At 31.7% G+C, this 18,465-nt stretch overlaps 3 protein-coding genes across 3 annotated transcripts; 1 reads left to right on the forward strand and 2 right to left on the reverse strand.

Moving 5' to 3' along the window:
• Nucleotides 1-6,335: 6,335 nt before the first annotated feature.
• LOC103827692 (cysteine-rich and transmembrane domain-containing protein WIH1) lies at nt 6,336-8,262 on the reverse strand. Its single transcript, XM_009103228.3, has 3 exons — nt 7,258-8,262; nt 6,959-7,184; nt 6,336-6,691 (listed from the first exon to the last, which is right to left on the reverse strand). The coding sequence occupies exons 1-3, from the start codon at nt 7,301-7,303 to the stop codon at nt 6,646-6,648; spliced, it is 318 nt and encodes a 105-aa protein (XP_009101476.1). The 5' UTR covers nt 7,304-8,262; the 3' UTR covers nt 6,336-6,645.
• A 5,293-nt stretch (nt 8,263-13,555) lies between these two features.
• Nucleotides 13,556-14,980, forward strand: LOC103827681. Its single transcript, XM_009103218.3, has 2 exons — nt 13,556-14,213; nt 14,406-14,980. The coding sequence occupies exons 1-2, from the start codon at nt 14,108-14,110 to the stop codon at nt 14,666-14,668; spliced, it is 369 nt and encodes a 122-aa protein (XP_009101466.1). The 5' UTR covers nt 13,556-14,107; the 3' UTR covers nt 14,669-14,980.
• A 1,039-nt stretch (nt 14,981-16,019) lies between these two features.
• Nucleotides 16,020-18,169, reverse strand: LOC103827671. The gene has a single exon (XM_033276984.1). It carries the CDS (start codon nt 17,139-17,141, stop codon nt 16,698-16,700), a length of 444 nt encoding a protein of 147 aa, XP_033132875.1. The 5' UTR covers nt 17,142-18,169; the 3' UTR covers nt 16,020-16,697.
• Nucleotides 18,170-18,465: the final 296 nt, after the last annotated feature.

Raw genomic sequence — 18,465 nt, forward strand, 5'->3', positions numbered from 1 at the left:
TCAATAGTAAGAGAGAATAGGTTTTATTGTCTGTTACCAATCACAGGGGAAATTTTACTTATACATTTTTCATGATACCACTTTTCACTTATACCACCACTCAAAGGACTAAACTAACCTTATCTTTACTTCAATCAATCGTCTCCTTCTTCTCCACCGTCGTGATCCTTCTTCTCTCTCCTTTCGGATCCACCGTCTCTCTCTCCGTCGGATCCACCATCTCTCTCTCCGTCAGATCCGCCGTCTCTCTTTCCGAGATCCATTGTCTCTCTCCCTGTGGAGATCGTTCTTCTCTCTCCGTTGAGATCTGTCGTCATCTCCGACGAGATCCATCGCCGTCTCCGTTGAGTTCCATCGTCACTCTCTCTCACGCATCTAGCGATAAGCAATTACGAGAATCACGATTCAAAACCTCAAAGATGTTGGCTCCTCTCTACGATTCACACTGGTATGTTTCTAATTTGTGTATTTTTTTGTTCGATTCAAGTAATATTTTGGATTTGTTCTTTCTGTTATAAAAAAAAAATCAACGAAGGTTGGTTTACAACAGGTCGATCTAAGAGAAAGAGTTTCGATAGTGAACATTGAGTTTTCAAAAAATTATAAACCTTTATAAATTTGGGTTCAAGTAATTTTAGGATTTTTGTTCCTCTGTTATTCAAAAAACAAATAAAGTTGATTTAGACTTGTCATTTGAATAGTCCTGGTTAAGAGAAATATTTTCGGATAGTGAACATTGTATTTTAAAAAATTATAACCTCTTATAAATCTGGGTTTTAAGATATTGTTAATAGTACAACTCAATGCTTTACAAGGTTTTATAAAGAAGTTTGTAAACAAGAGTTGATCATATATGTTTATAAAAAACATATAAATGTATGAATTTGAGAAGTCTTGTCTTTTATTATCTTATATTCTTTGTAAGACTGTTACCAAAATACATGAACATTATGCTTATATAAGGTATCTTTAGACTATGATTAAAAGTTAACATTATCTTTTTATTTCGTCTTGCAGGTAGATAGCAATGAATTTTGCACATCTTTGAGATTGCGTCCGAGGATTGATGAAGCTGGAACAGAACCACTAGACAATCTAAAAGTGATTATCCAATCGGTGTCTTGGTCAATAATGTGAAGCATTTTATAAAAGATTATAAATTTAGTTTTATAAGGGTTTATAAATTAGAAGTTTGTAGAGACTTATAAAATGTTGTTTATTCTTTATTACTTCTTGTGGTTAATACAATGTTTGGATTTCCTGATGAATACAAACATTTGGTGACCCCAACACATCCTGATCTTGATGATATGGATTTTAACAGTGTTGTACAATTAGTTCAACAAGGACATAAAATGAAGAAAATCTAATGGGAACAAGAATTTGTAGATTTACCTTTTGCAACATATGATATAGGAAAATAACACATGAAAGATGATAAAAATGAAGAAAAAAAAAAGCTGAAAAGCAAATAAGAGTTCATAAATCATTATAAAAGTTTATAAAACAGTTTGCAAAGTTTATAAGCTATTTATAAAGGTTTATAAATTATTTGTAAGAGTATTTAAACCATTTATAAAGGGTTATAGAACAATTAATAAAGTCTATAAACCATTTATAACTGTTTATAAAAACATTATGAAATTTTATAAACAATTTATAAGGGATATGTATACAATTTATATGGTTTATAGGTTTAGGAATCAATTAGAAAGTCTCTTAAATAATTTATAAGAGTCTATATTAATTTATAAAGAATTATAAAAATAATTTATAAGAGTTTGTAAAATAATTTATAAGGGTTTATAAGGATATATAAATAATTAATAAGAGTTTATAAATCATTTATAAAAGTTTATTTAATTTTATTATGAATTTTATAAACCTATTATAAAGGCTGATAAAACAGTTTATAAAGTATATAAACTATTTATAAATGTTTATTACAAAAATTATAAGAGTTTATAAATAATTCATAAGGGGAATGTATATAATTTATAAGGTTTATATAGTTATATACATGTTTATAAATCAATTGGAGGTCTTTAAATCAATTATAAGAGTCTATAACCATTTAGAAAGGCTTATAAAACAATTTATAAAGTATATAAACTATATATAAATGTTTATTACAAATATTATAAATGTTTATAAATAATTTATAAGGTTTATATATGTATATACATGTTTAGAAATCAATTGGAAGTCTGTAAATCAATTATAAGAGTCTATAACCATTTAGAAAGACTTGTTAAACAATCTATAAGAGTTAATAAAATAATTTTTAAGGGTTTATAAAGGTATGTAAATTATTTTCAAGGTTTATATAGGTATATACATGTTAAGAAATCAACCGGAGGTCTTTAAATCAATTATAAGAGTTAATAGAATAATTTTTAAGGGTTTATAAATGTATGTAAATAATTTATAAGAGTATAAAACATTTATAAAAGCAATTTATATATAAGTGAACCAGGTAGAGATGAACATCTACATGGACATTATTTTTTGCTCCCCTTTGTAGTTCTCTTTGGTCATATGAGTGATTGCACAAAATCTGACAGCATTCAACCCCAACCTAATACACTTCATATTAATCTATGTGTTTAGTTTGTCTTTTGCTTGTTTGAGAGTTCATTTTAAGACATAAATGGTTTAATTTGTTCATATAAGGATTTGTAAAAAAAACATTCGTCTAAATTATAAGGACTTGTAATGAATTTTTAAGGAAGAGTTTATAAAGGGATTATAAAAAGTTAATGAAGGGTTTATAAATCAGTTTATAACACCTATAAAACTAAAATTAGTTTATAAACAGTTCATAAATCATTTTACAAGGCTTACAAGAATTTACAAAATAGATAAGATTTACAATTTATTTATAATGGTTTATAAATTATTTAGCAAAATAGTTAACATTTATAAGATTTATAAACCATTTATCTTTTAGTCCATTGATTTATTGGTCTTCTTCAAATACATGAGATACGGTTCACAGTTGCTAGAATCCTTGCTTGAAGATTTCAGTGAGATGGCTTTGAAGCAGAGCAAAATATAACACTTATAACACATTTAACATTAAAAGCCAGTGACAACATGTGTAAGACAAGAAGAAATATGCTTCTGCAGCTCAACAAATCCATGCTCCATCTCCACTGCTTCTTCAGATATTATACACAAAATAAGACATAAAAGACATGAATCTCATAAAGTAGCAAAACAGAATGCTAGACTACCAAAATAATAACCTTTCACCTCATATATTACACATACTAAACCTTGTTAGTTAAACTACAACTAGTAGCTTTGCATTACCTCAAGAAAGTGAGGTACTTGATATGCATATCACCGCACACATGTTCCACATCATTCATAGTCTTCTTTGAGTGTGAATTCAGCTGAAACACAAATGTAAATGTAAATGTAAATGTAAATGTTAATGTAAATGTAAATGTAAATGTTATTCCCTAAAACACAAAACATGAAGTGAATAAATGTTATAACATTATTTTATAAGTCCTTATAAATATAAAATTTATAATATCTACTTCAAGAATATTACTACTTTGAGGAATAAGCAAGTCTTGTGTACTAGAAACTGCATCTTGGAGTTTTATCACACTTGACACAATTAGTGATGATCTTTGTATTTCTATTTGCAACATAAAAGTATTGAACTAATAAGCTTGTACAATTATTTTATAAGTCCTTATAAATGTAAACAATGTAATAAAACCTCAAGGACATGAAATGAATAATTTTTCTCATTATTTTATAAGTTCTTAAAATCTAAAATTGTAATAAATACATCAAAGATTTTGCTATTTCCAGCAATGAGGAAGTCTTGAGTACTAGAAACTTCATCTCGTATATGTATCATATCTGACACAATTAATGGTGATATATGTCTTTCCATATGCAACATAAAAACATAAATCCAATAATTCATTTAAAATACCTCAAGGGCATTATTAAAGACATCCTTGTTTGTCACAATGAAAGGGAATGTGTCATATATTTTTACAACATAAAAACATGTAACTAGTAACTGTGGTAAAGTAAATAATAAAATTTATAAATAAAACATAACCAAAGAGTTTACTTCATAAATTGTTAGTCAAAGCTGAATAAATTTTTCCACTATATTTATGTTTGCTCATAAAGGATACTACTTGGAAATTATTCCTAATAAAAACTGGAAGAGCATCTTCTGCACCAAAGATAGACTTTGATGGTGAAACGTAGCTAAACTTTATATTGTTATCTATTGTAAAATCTTCTAGAACTACCCTAATCAATTCTTTGTAGGATATATCTTTAGGAATAACACTAATTGAATCTCCTCTTTCTTTATCAACAGTGAAATCCCAATGAATTATATCCCAATATATATTCAAACATCAAAACTTATAGAAATAGTATGTCTTTTCTATAATATAAAATTTATAAGGGCTTATAAATATCACAGAGTATAATTTCAATTTCAATATCAATACATTTGTCAAACATCACATAAAAAGATCATGTTTGGAAATTTTCAACATGAAATTACTTAAACAAATCATTTTTAGAAAAACAAAAGTAGAAGACAAAAATCACCTTCTTTGATGCTTCCTTCTCAAATTATCTTGACACCTTCGACAATCTTCTTCCTCTGTTCGCCGGATCGCGTCTACATCTCGCCAAGTTTGCCAGAGATCGCAAAGTTCACCGGTGATTTCATTTGGAGCAACTCCCAATTTGATCGCATGACAAAGATCTGGAGAAGAAAGAAATATAAGTTAGTAGGAGTAAAAATATATTCAACACAAAATTACTTAAAGCTTGAAGAATCAACAAGATATATCAAAAAACGATAAAACATAACACTATGTTCCTCATCGATAAATATTTATAAGGTTTTATAAATTTGAAATTTTTAAAACCTCATGAGAAAAGCTTCGTCTTCTTTCCCAAAATTGATCGATTATGAGAAAAATTACAGAAAGTGACGAAAATCACCATATATTATCCTCTCACCTTTGTTACGTGTTAGTGGTAAGAAGTCGTTTTGTTCTGTTCGTTTGAGGTTGAAGTCTTCGTTAAATCTCACCGGACGTCAGCGTCATCAAATCTCGTCAGAGAATTCGTCGGCGACGTCAAATCTCGCCGGAGAACTCGCCGGTGTCGTCAAATCTCGCCGAGAAGCTCGTCAGAATCATCGAATCTCGCCGGATTTGATCACCGAAGAGAATTTGATAGATTGTTATTAGTGGATCTGAGATTGAAGAAATCGTGGGAGAAAGACACTAGGTTTATGTTTGATTAAATAAGGGTATAATGGTATTTTACCTATTAAAATTTTAAAAGTAAATTTGAAAAGTGTAAAGTTGAAAAGTGGTATTAGGAAAGTGCTATTAGTGGCAATTCTCCATTTTGGGTTACGTTTTTAGTTTATTTGCATGCTCGTAAAATTAGAGACATTATATCATTTATAATTTTTTTAATTTATTTTTTAGTTTTAAAGCAATATGCATTAGATAAGAATAAATTATTAATTATCCAGAGATATATGACTATAACTAATGGCTTTAGTGGTTTTAGAGGATGCTTTGATGATTACCAAACTCTTTCTATTGGCTGTTTAGTTCTTTCGACGTTCTTTCAAAAAAAAAACTGTTTTAAACACTTTCAAATTCATTTAACAACTAGCTAATCATTTTTAACAAGTGTTAAGTGTTGATTAGTTGATATATTTATTTCACTCAGTTAAAAGTATACTGCAGCTCCTATGATTTTAAACCTTCTCAGTTAAAAGTATAATGCAGCTCCTATGATTTTAAACCTTTGTATATCATTTTTAGTGTATATCTATTGCGAGTTAAATATTTAAAGTTGTGCAAGCCATGAAGGAACTGGTGGGTGGTTTATTGGTTTAGATAATTTCTGAAGACGGGAAATGGAATGTACCGAATAATTCTGGAGTGATGATAAATTTATTTAGGTTGGCTATCCAAATTGAAAATATTTCGTGGTTTGTCCGAAGAGGAAATAATCTCCGGACAAAATCAAAGTGATCTAATGATAATCTTGCTTGTTTAAAGTATTAATACATTAAATGTATTAATATGGATGTTGTTCTTCTTCAAATTAGTTTCTTGGTTAAGGTGATTCAAGCTTGCTCTGTTACTATTGTTTCTCTCATATGATTATACATACGATGTCAAAAGTGTGTATGTTTGGCTATATGTGACTATGTGTCATCGACTTTGATTTCATATTTGATTCTTCTGTCACTCTTCTTACATCTGACGAGACTTAAGAGACAAGAAAACGAGTTTGTTTATTTTGCTGAAAATATTGAATGCTTTTTATTCAAAATGATAGCTCACTTGTTGTACATATACAAAAGATGGGGCGAACACTTGCTAAAATAATAGTCGATAAATTAAAAAAGCAAGTCTTGGAGAAAAATTCCAAATCATAGCAAAAAAAATAAAGAACAGAAACAAACACAAAACACAAAACGTGAACGCACATACACACACACACACACGTAGCCAGAAAGAAGCTATCTAAATGTTTGATCAAACACGTCTTCTTTTTTTGTAGAATACCATGGCATCTCGAACGACGGTCAACGGAAAATATCATCACGTCCTTCAATCAAAAGCAAGCTTCCAAGAGACAGCAACAGCAGAGCATAGCCAAACTGTAATACAAACATACATATACATATCAGTAACATTCACAAGCAAACATATAGACTTTAAATGATTGCACTAGACGAAAATAATCCGTTTAAGGACTGGGACCGTTCTATTTCTTCATAAAAACGGTCTATGTTTATGACAAAAGTTTATGAATGGTGAACAAAGAGTGGTACTATCCACTAGTTATCCGCTCCTTCAGTTGCAACCATTAATCAAAGCCATATAATAAAAAGCAAAAAAGAGATATAGAGATTTGGTCAACGCACCATCCTTCAACAAATCCTGAATCCTTGTCTTTCTTCTTCTTTTGCGGAGCCTGACCATACTGTGGTGGAGGAGGACCCTGATAAGGATACTGAGGCGGAGGACCTTGAGGATATTGCGGAGGAGGATACCCTTGTGCTGGATATGCCTGACCGTATCCCTGCGGTGGTGGAGGATAACCAGCCGGAGGATATCCCTGTGGTGGATATCCTTCCTTTGGAGGATACCCTGTAAAACAAGCACAACGTCATTTCAAGAAAACAAGAAGGAAAAAAAAAATCTAAACAATATTGGGAATTACCTTGAGGAGGTGGAGCACCAACGGGATGTTGTTGATCTTGATACATCTTCTTCTCTACTATGCTCTATCTGAGGTTTTCTCCTTTGTTTATAACGAAACCTCTACTTATCTTCGCTGTGAAACGGAATAAAAATAGGATTATTGGTGGTAATGATGATAATAAAGGAGGTTTAGGAGACAAAAGACATGTTCTCTCATGGGCTAATCTTATAGATTAATTATAATTACAAAATATTACAAGTGAGAGAGGACGGCCAACTCACTTTGTGGAATCATTCGAATTTAAATGCTATAGAAATTTCACCCATTACCAAAAAGATAGACTTTTTCCATCGTTTATTATATTTATATCATACATCATCTTGAATTATTCAAGTTGATGTTAGTATATATCGAATTCCCATCATTGATGACTACACAATGGTGAAAAGGTATTATCTTTAATTAGTTGGTCAAGATTTTTTTTTTTTTGCCAAATGAATCAGGTATTCCGAACCGAAAATCTCACATTATAAAAAAATGTAGCTTCGATACATATACCATGCAAAACCAGCATGAGAAATTACCTGTGAAACAAAACTGAGATCTTGTTGATCTTGGGATCCAGCCATAAATGGGAACCTTTCAATAAGAAGTACATGATTGTTGCTTTGCACACAAGCAACCCAGGAAAAAACAGATTAGGGTAGTTACTTGTTACATAACCTTTGACTGACGAAATTACAAGAGTCTCAGTCTCCTACTGGTGGAAGAAGTTTCACCGGCCGCTAAAGCAGCATTTCAGAACCAAATGAACCATCTCCCTCGCTTGATTGTATCACAAGTTTCACTGGATGGTTCCTTGATTCTGATTCCTTTAGCAGTTTTGGTTAATGGCTGATTAAAATTCAGAGTCCAAATGAAAATATAGTTTGTATTACATATATATACTACTGTAGGAATGTGAAAACCTGGATCAAAAATCATGAACTAGAACTAATTCTAGATAAGCAGTTTTAGACTCACCAAAGCCAAGATACCCAAAAGTTACATAACAAGAGTTGCAAGAAATGAAATCTAGATATATCAATACTTACATTCAGGATTGTACTAAGTTTTCACCAATTCCTATCTACATTAGCTAATAACAACTGCATAAGGGCATCTTAAACTCCACTTTATATTTTACTCGAAAATGGAGTAATAAACAAAAGTTAAAATATTATTTCATTTATTGAGTGAAGTTGGAAATGCTCGTACTAAGAAAGTAACCTCCCACATCAATTTGAGAAGATTTACTTAATTAGTAAAGTGTTCGACTAAAAAAAAGATAATAAAAGCATCATGGATGAGTATAGAAATAACTCAAGCTGACTCTTACCTTTAAATGAGCATAGCACCAATGCAGTAAGAAGCTAACAATATGCTCAATGTAGAAGCCAAACTCAGCAAAAACATGAGAAACTCTATTTTGTTTAGTAGAATACTCTGAGGTCAAAACTAGATGTGTCACATTTGTACATTGAGGATCTTGTGGTTAAAATGTGACATTATCCCAGCCCACCATCCTTTGTATAGTCTTTTTCAATGACTAATGGGAAAGTTCTAATTGCACGCAAAAAAAAATTATACAACAGCTATTTGTTCGACTGGATCTGCTGGAACATTAGATAGACCCAATTGCCAATATAGTTGCTGCATAAATAAATATCAATCCATTATCTCATCTGTTTCACAAACCTTACGTACTTTCTCCATTTTCTCTCTGCTTTTGTATCTCTTTTGTCCCTTTTTCATGTCTCTCGAACTTAACAAAAAAATGGTTTATCATGACTACATTGCCGGAAAACGAGCATCGTTTGGGATTCTTATAATTGTTATTTCTTTACATAACAGTTCTCAGAATCCCATCAGATAATCGTTTTTGGTTTTATGTAATCCGTTTAAATCATCAGTGCTTAGACAAAATATTTTTTCTTAAACATTTTATCTAAAAAGGCAAAATAATTGATCTTTGACTAGGAATTTTTATATTTTTGTGAATTTTTTTTGGTAATCATGTAAAAAAAAAAGTTTCAACTTTTTACCGAAAATCCAAGTATTGTAAATAGTTTCTCTTAGCGTCAATTGAACCAAGTGATGGTAGTTACAACTGCAACTTTTTTACCACTGGGCCAACTCGACGTTGATAAAAACTGTTGGTTAGTGGTTTTATTCAAATTTGGTTAAAAAACTAGGAGAACTGAAGTTTCATTTAGATTCTAACCGATGACCATCGTTGGAACAATAGAAATAAATATAAAAAAAATGAAAAGAAATAAAATTTTAGGAATGATGAGGAATGATTATTCCTTATCAAATTTGATGAGGAACAAATTTGTTTTATTCTCTATATGATAAAATGAATAGAAAGGAAAACAAATCCTTATAAATGGTAACATTTCTTTGGAAAACTAAGGAATGTAGTGTTCTCTTTTATTCCTTTGGTCACCTGTTAGAACTTAGAATATAATACATGTAGTTCAGTTTAAAGTGTATTATTTTCTTCAACTTCGGTTCTTTCTCTTTCTCTTTGGATATTAGTCTCAATTTCGACGCTAATCTGCGACTATTTGGCGACGATTTTATGTTGTCACAATTTTCGGACTACTTCATGTCTCTTTTTTTCGCAGTCGCTAATGAGTCATTAAATGGAGTAGTTTACTAGTTTAGTCACAATATTTTACGACGGAAAATGGAGTCAGATAGTAGTCCCAAATCCGAGTTTTATTGTAGCGTCTTAATCTGAGAACATGTCGATTTAACATGAACCAATAGACTTGCTCTTTCGCCTATATCTGCTGATTAGTACAATAGTACATGATTACTTCTTTTTTCGCTTAACAACAATAAACAATTTTTTTAGAGTTTGAACAACACATTGCAATGCTTAACTAATCAGAGTTAAGTCTTTGAGAGAGCATAACCAATACAATGCCACCAGCCACGTTGAAGAAACGTCGTTCAATCGCTGACTGTTGATCTCCTGGACATTATTAGTTTCTAGTAACAAGGCCCATTTGTGATGAAGCAGTTCTGGCCGAATGGAGATTTCTTTGTTCTCTGAGGTTTAAAACGCACACCTCGCGATCTAACCTAATTTTTGTCCCCTCTCCATCTCGTCTCTTTTCGTACTTGATAGACTGACTAGAAAGCAAAACATCTGTAGAGCTCTGTTTATTAATAGAGAATGATGATGATTGATCAACTTTAGAAACGGAAACACGAGTAGGACCAACAGAGAAAGATTTAATGTACAAGAAACATATTCTGTCAAAACAAGTTTATATTGACAAACAAAAGGAGTTGCAATAATCACCACATTCAAAATAAAATTTTGAAAATTTTGGCATGTGTTCTAACCTCTTATGTAACAATAACTACAAAAATCGACTAGTTTAAAAACTTACATAAGTGGATGTACAAGTAAATGCTAAATTATAATCTGTATGTACTTGAGTAATGTAACCTCCAAGACCAAAACGAGAAGATAATCAATTGGTTTAGTTCACTAGACCATCTCCAATGTATTTTGCTATTTTCACCTCTAAAATAGAGGAACTCTATAATAGAGGTGAGATATGCTCCAATGTATTTCTCTATAATAGCAATCTTCACTTCTAGAGTAAAAAATAGAGGAATGTTATTTCTTCCTCTATAAATAGAAGAAAATATAGAGATCTCTATTATAGAGGAAGAAATAGAGGTGGGTTGGAGCAATTTCACCTCTAAATGCTATTATAGAGGTGAAAATACCAAGGGGTTGGAGATGCTCTAAAGCAAAGGGAAGTCGAATAGAATATAGCTAGGAGCAAGGGGGACGTTCATATCAGTGATGAGTATAGTATAAAACAACTAAAATCATGAAATATATATTACCTTGGGCTGATTTTTTTTTTGGAATTTTTACTCGAAAATGACAAATGTTTTACAACAATGATAATCCCAATGGCTATGGCACTAGCAGTGCCGTCCCAAACATTTTGGTGGCCTGAAGCATTTTTTTAAATGTAACCCTAATAAATTTTTATTTGTTAAAAACACATCTTCTAGTTCCCCATTCAGTCTCTTTTGTGACATATAGTAAATTGTAAATATGTTTATCAACTTCAACTTTAAAAACAAATTCTGCAGAAGCAACCTAAACTGGAATTGCTAACATATATTTTTTTTGAAAAAGAATTGCTAACATATTTGATAAACAATCCATGAGTTATAATAAAATCTCCCATTACTTTCATAGAGTTCAATATTTCAGCAACTCTTTTAACTTCTGCTTGTAGTACCATTTTTAGAAGTTCGATCTCCGAACATAAATAATTTCATAAATACCACCCGCCAACAACCATTGTTATTCTAAAATTCAATTCAAAAGCACTTTATAACTAATTATTAATCAACTTGTTAACAAGATTTAAGATTTTTCTATACTAAGTAAAGAAATAAAGAAGAAGATTAAATTTTTAAAAAAAATATGAAAGAAGAAATAAATAAGAAGATTTGTTAACAAGTATTCGTGGTTTTTATCAAGCTAAATAAAATGAAAAGTACTGTACATAAAATAGAAGATGTGACCTAATTTTTTTTTAAAAAAATTGTGGCCTAAAGCTAATGCTTTAGCTGCCTTATAAAAGGCACGGGCCTGGGCACTAGTGACGTAAAATGTGAATGATTTGCTAAGTGTAGAAGCTTAACTCAGCAACATAATCCCCAAGATGCAGTGTGTATTGCAAAACCAGAGTATACTCAATAATCTAATCAAATAAGTAAAACATAGCATGAAATAAACTAATATAAACTGCAAAATAGGGTTCGGTACAGGAGAAAATTAGAGAAGTGGGTCGTGGCCGAGTCCTCAATTTGGGCTTTGGCTTGCAACAAGTTTTTATTTGCGAAATGGATCGCAACACTTTTTGACCCTACGCAAGTCTTCCATAAATTACGTGAGACACCTTTGTTGACCAAAAGAATAACGATAATGGCCCTGTTCGATTGCTCACCCAGGTGATCCATCTGTGTGAAGATGCAAATTGATGTTCGTTTTGTGCATTATAATGCTACATCCAGATGGATCACCCAACTGAATTTTTAAAAATTCATTTCAAATTCTCACCCAAATGAAAGTGAGTCTTGATGGTGCATCTGGATACAGATGCATCTAGTTCAGTCCAAAATGATAAATGACAAAAATGACCTTTTAAAATCAAAATATATTTTCAAACCGTAAATTTTATTTTTTTTGCATATACATTTTTCGGCTATAACCAAAAAATGTATTTTCTCGCAAAAACATAAAAACACACTTTCCCGCCAAAATCGCAAGATGCGTTTTTTCCGCAACACACATTTTCATAAAAAGCACATTTTTTGGCTAAACCGGTAAAAATGCACTTTTCGACCAAAACCGAGAAACGCATTTTTCCGTCAAAACAAAAAAAAAACGCATTTTTCCGCCAAAACCTAAAAAATGCATATTCCCGCCAAAACTCCAAAAAGCATTTTCCCGCCAAAACTGAAAAAGACAATTTTACCACCAAAATCGGAAAAACGCAATTTTCCCGCCAAAACCGGAAAAACGCATTTTTCCGCCTAACCGGAAAAACACATTTTCCCGCATAAACCAGAAAAACGCATTTTCCCGCCAAAACCGGAAAAATGCATTTTCCCGCCAAAACCGGAAAACGCATTTTCCCGCCAAAACCCGAAAAACGCATTTTCCCGCCAAAACCCAAAAAAATGCATTTTCCCGCCAAAACCGGAAAACGCATTTTCCCGCCAAAACCGGAAAAACGCATTTTCCCGCCAAAACCCGAAAAATACATTTTCCCGCCAAAACCCGAAAAATACATTTTCCCGCCAAAACCGGAAAATACATTTTCCCGCCAAAACCGGAAAACGCATTTTCCCGCCAAAACCGGAAAACGCATTTTCCCGCCAAAACCCGAAAAACGCATTTTCCTGCCAAAATCGGAAAAACGCATTTTCCCGTCAAAACCGGAAAAACGTATTTTCCCGCCAAAACCAAAAAATGCATTTTCCCGCCAAAACCGGAAAAAATGTATTTTCTCGCCAAAACCGCAAAAATATTTTTCCCGCCAAAACCGCGAAAAAACTTTTCCCGCCAAAATCAATAAAAAAACTTTTCCTGTCAAAAACACTTTTCCCGCCAAAATTTCAAAACACACTTTTTCCGTCCAAACCGCAAAAACTTATTTTTCCGCCAAACCCATAAAACTTTTTTTCCACCAAAACTATAAAAATATACTTTTCGCGAAAAACACATATTTCCTCAAAAACCGCAAAAATATTTCGGCCAAAATCGTAAAAATGTTATATTTCTGCCGAAACGTAAAAAAAAATATTTTAGTCATTTTATTAACAAGTCCACATGGATGCAGATGGAAGTTAAAAAATGAAAAGTAAATGAAAAGTAAAAAATATTTTTGTCATTTTATTAACAAGTCCACATGGATACATGGATGAAATGATGAAACAAACAACACCCATATGGAGCATCTGGGTAAGACATCTAGATGGATCATCTGGATGCATTTTCGAGATGTACAAACGAACAGGGCCAATGTCACACATCCCTTGTACGCGAGAGACTTGCACTCTTCCCTAGCCAGACGATCCAATAACTTCGCGACCCTCACCGTTTACCGAAAAACCACCGGCAAAATTCTTTATTTTTATTTCTCACTCTGTAAACCCAGAAATCGAAAAAAAAGTCGAAAAGTCCCGAACCCAGTCGAAACGTCCTGCACAATCTAGTCGAAGAGTCCTGCAGAACCAGCAGTTGTTCTCTCCTCTTTCCTCCAAATCAGAAATTATGGTATTGAAATCGAAGAAGAAAGTATATATTGTCCGGCAGAACACTAGATCCCCCACCGATGTCGCTAAACAGTCGCCACGTCGGAAATCTCCGCGGTATCCAGGTTCGCTATTTCGTCCCCTGTTCTAAACATCCCGATTTGCTTCCTCTTATCCTTGCATGTGTACACCGATCTTCGATTTCTCTGCTCCTGTCCTCCTCTGTTTGTATTGTTTTTTCCCGTTAATGACGCTCCTTTACTGTTCCTATTCTCTACTCCTGTCCTCTTATTAATTCCCCTTTTTTTATTTCTTAGTTTCCGATTCCGGCGACGAGGGGACGGGATCATCGAGACACTCGACCGTACCGAGACCAAAGTCGGCTCTGGTTACCGGTCAGCTTCAGGAGGCCGAATCTTCCTCTAAATTGCCTCCGAAGCTTTTAGCTTGGTTGTTATCCAACCAAATTGCGTCTCAATATTTACTCGAAGGCTCACGTCATCGGAACTATTGCGTCTTGTCTCCAAGGTTCCCAAGACATGGAGACTATAATGGGGTCTCAATTTGGCAGGCTATTTGAGTTGCATGTTGCTCGTTGCCACAACTCTGCGAAGGTGATAAACAGCTTTCTCTGCCCAGATTCTGACCGTTTGCAAGTAAGAGCTTTGGTTCCACTTTGCGACTCGTCCTCACTGGATGAGTTTCAACAAGTATTTGATTTTTAATGGATACTAGATTTTGACCCGCGCAGGCGCGCGGGTGTATATTTTGAAAAATATGTTGATATTTGTTTTTCATGTAATTATTAGGATTTGGAAAAATGAATCCGAGGAACATAACCGATACCGATCCAAAGATATAGTACCAAACCCAAACATAAATTGATTAAATATTCTAATTATTCAAAATTTTGTTATTTAGAGAACCGAATCTGATCCGAACCGAAGTATTTGGGTATCCGAATTTATCTAAAAATAGATTTATATACTTATATATATTAATTATTTTTAGATTTAACGTATATAAAACATCAAAAATGATACTTTTAAATTGGTTTAAATACTTGAAAATATATATAGATAGTCAAAAGTAAATATCTGAAATAGTTAAAGTATACTCAAATCACCAAAAATACTTAAAATAATTATTGATTTCGTATCCAAAATTTTAAATCAAGCCAATTGATATGTTAAGCTTAAGTATTATGACATATGTTATTCAAATTTATACGTAATATATTATTTTATTTATACATTTTGAGAAATTTAAAATATATAATGATTTAAGACTTTAAAAATAATTTAAATTAGTTATCCAAACCCAAACCAAACCCGCAAAGATCCAAATCGAACTCAAACCAAAATTTAGAAACATTCTAATAAGGCTGAAATCTTTGACCCCGAAAACCCAAAATACAAACCGATCAGAACTAAACCCGTATGGGTATCCAAAAGCCCATCCCTAGTCATTATTATATATCGTATTTTATCATCATATAATTAATCGTATTTTATATGTACCATCATATAAGTAATCATATAATTAATAGTATTTTATACATACCATCATATAAATAATTACATATATTATATTTTTAAAACTTAATATGAAATATGAAAACCATAATTTGAGTTGGTATTTCAAATTTGGCTTTGTATTATATTTTTCTTATATATATTGACAATATTTTTTATAATGGTTATTGAAAAATAGTTTAGTAAAAATCTATTTTTGAATATATGTATATTTTTGAATCAATTTTTGATATAAATCAAATTTGAATTATTATTTTGATTTGAAATATGTATATAAAGTTTAAATTTTGTTTTATGGTTAGTTTAGAAAAAAAAATTTTAGGGAATTAGATTGACCCATTTTGGTATATTTTAAAAGTGGCCTAGATAACTTTCAATTTTAAAAAAAAACATAAGCCCATTACTTTTTTTCTTAATACTACTATCGTTGTTTTCAAACAAAAATATTTTTTTTTTTAAAAGACTGCAATCCATGTTTCCAAACACTCCAAATTTTTAAAAGTCCTATTCAAGTCTCCAAACACTCCAATTTTGTACTTGAGTTTTAATAAGATAGATTGATTTTTAGTATTTGATTTTCTTTGAAGCTTTACTTATATCCAGATTTTTCGGATTGTATCATCGAATAATTTAGCGGAAAATGCCCGCCCTACTGAAAAAGATCTCTAATGAAAATACAAACCTCATCAATAATATTTAAAAAAAAAAAACAGTTTTGTTTAGTTGAAAATTGTATTTTTGACTAAAGTAAACCTGTTTTTGCAACTTCGTTTACTCAGTCAAACAAATGATTGGTTGGTCAATTAATTATTTCTTCCCTTTTTAAACTGTATCTATCGTAATACTATGGTACATTGTGTTGTGTATCATAATGTCATGTGTGTTTTAACTTTTAACTAAAAGTAAAAAAGTGTTGCTATGGACTTCCAATATGCTATGTAAAATGTTATTATGAATCACCTAGAGCTTTGTTATACACACACATAAGTTGAGATTTACTTTGATAGATTCAAACTGCAACAAATTAATGTTAAACCATCATAATCAATCTTTTCAGATCATTTCTTTCTTGGGTCAATGATCTTCTTCAGACTCATTATCACAAGAAACCTCCTCGTCAATTCGTCCCATCACGGCAACACATCTATAATTCCTCCGGCGATCCAACGGGAACGATTGTCTCGTCGCCGTTGTAAGCTGTCCACCACCTGTCAGGCAGCCTTGATCACGTGCCGGGGACGATAAGGTAAAGCTTCTAGGAAGGGCGGTGCTAGGTGGATCGCAGATTTGGAAGTTCCCTGAAAGCTGACCAAAACCAGAAGATCCACCGCCGGTAAGGATTCCGGTACCGGAACATGACGTAATGCTGCGTATGTAGGCGTCACGTGCCATGATCAAGATACGGAAAGGAGCCTTCACTAACCATACAAAGCTGTTTTCTTTCTCTTTGCTTCCTCCTTTCATTATTGGATCCATTTTCAAGAAATGAGATTCAAAAATATAGTAATATATATACATATAAACCTTATATTATATAAAGTTATATGTAATCAAAAGAGATATAAGACGAAGAAAAGCTCAAAGATGTCAAGACAGTTAGACAGGATCAAAGATAAGACAAAGTCCAGTTAAATTATAAATGAGTTTCAAACAAAAGTTATGAATGTGATATATCTTTAAATGTGTCTAGTTGGGTGATTAAATACATTTTCTTGTAATAAGATGTTAAAATTTGCTAATGTGTTGTGGGAAACTCATATCTACTCTACCTCATAAAATATGAACACCAATTTCATGCTGGATAAATTTTTAAGAGATGCCGGTTAGTACATCATGATGACTTCATTTCATCTACTTTATTTGAATGTCATTGCTTAGTGTGATATGCTCGGCTCAGCCCATATATGATTTTGGCCCAATGTATACCCAAAATTGATTAGCATCGTTGTTTGTAGTCAACTCTAATCAACTATCCCAAAGACGTTTTTTTTTTTTGATAACCACCGTGAGATCCGGCGATCGAGGTCAATAGACTTATTTTACGAGGCCCGCAACAGCTATGTATTCTTATCATTTAAAGTAGTCCGGGTGGCCAACGACGATTTACTTATGTGTTATCGTCGTATTCATTTTCAACAATAAAAGATGACGTGACTTGGCATCCAATTTAATTATGATATGTACAATTTTCCGTTATAAAATTTTATGTTTTGAAAAATTGTTTCTTAATATGATAATGACTAATAACTCTAATGTAATATTAAAGTAAATTGTATATACAAATATTAATATTGTTATGTATAAATACTAATTCATATATCATCACTACTTTTTTTAATATGTCACATTAGTAAAAATTAAACTAAATAGAAATACAATATAAAACTATACTAGCTTAAGCACGGGTTCTTTTGCTATAACAAATTTTGATATAAATTAGTATTTTGTGATTGTCTTACATTATTATGTTACAAAGTTGAATTATATAAAAGAACTAATTTTTAAAAAAATTATATAATTCATGAATTACTTTATTTGAAATTCGGTAAAAAACCAAACCAAATCAACTCGAAATACTGTTCACGCCGGGTTCAGAGAAAAAAACGTATTTTTTGGAAATGCGGGTCTCTGTTAGCGTCTGAGACCTACCTAAAATCGTTTGGGAGCAAAAGTACCCAAAATGTTTGTGTATATTAGATATATTGTGTATTTGGATATGTTTTTGTATACATATATTTTTGAGTTTTTGGTTTGAATTTGCGGTATAGTTTGGATTTCGAGTAAAATTTAAATTTAAAAATATTTTTGGGTATTCAGATACAATTTTGGGTATTTTTTTGGT

This window comes from Brassica rapa, chromosome A01 (assembly GCF_000309985.2).
Source record: "Brassica rapa cultivar Chiifu-401-42 chromosome A01, CAAS_Brap_v3.01, whole genome shotgun sequence".
In the NCBI taxonomy this organism is placed as follows: domain Eukaryota; kingdom Viridiplantae; phylum Streptophyta; class Magnoliopsida; order Brassicales; family Brassicaceae; genus Brassica; species Brassica rapa.

What these genes read in the sequence shown, in the direction of transcription:
- LOC103827692 (XM_009103228.3), bottom strand. Translation starts at nt 7,303, where the DNA reads ATGTATCAAGATCAACAACATCCCGTTGGTGCTCCACCTCCTCAAG. An exon ending in TGGTGCTCCACCTCCTCAAG is followed by an intron (nt 7,185 to 7,257) that starts GTAATTCCCAAT and finishes CTTGTTTTACAG; the next exon opens with GGTATCCTCCAAAGGAAGGA. An exon ending in TCAGGATTTGTTGAAGGATG is followed by an intron (nt 6,692 to 6,958) that starts GTGCGTTGACCA and finishes TTTGTATTACAG; the next exon opens with TTTGGCTATGCTCTGCTGTT.
- LOC103827681 (XM_009103218.3), top strand. Translation starts at nt 14,108, where the DNA reads ATGGTATTGAAATCGAAGAAGAAAGTATATATTGTCCGGCAGAACACT. An exon ending in GAAATCTCCGCGGTATCCAG is followed by an intron (nt 14,214 to 14,405) that starts GTTCGCTATTTC and finishes TTTATTTCTTAG; the next exon opens with TTTCCGATTCCGGCGACGAG.
- LOC103827671 (XM_033276984.1), bottom strand. Translation starts at nt 17,141, where the DNA reads ATGTATATATATTACTATATTTTTGAATCTCATTTCTTGAAAATGGAT.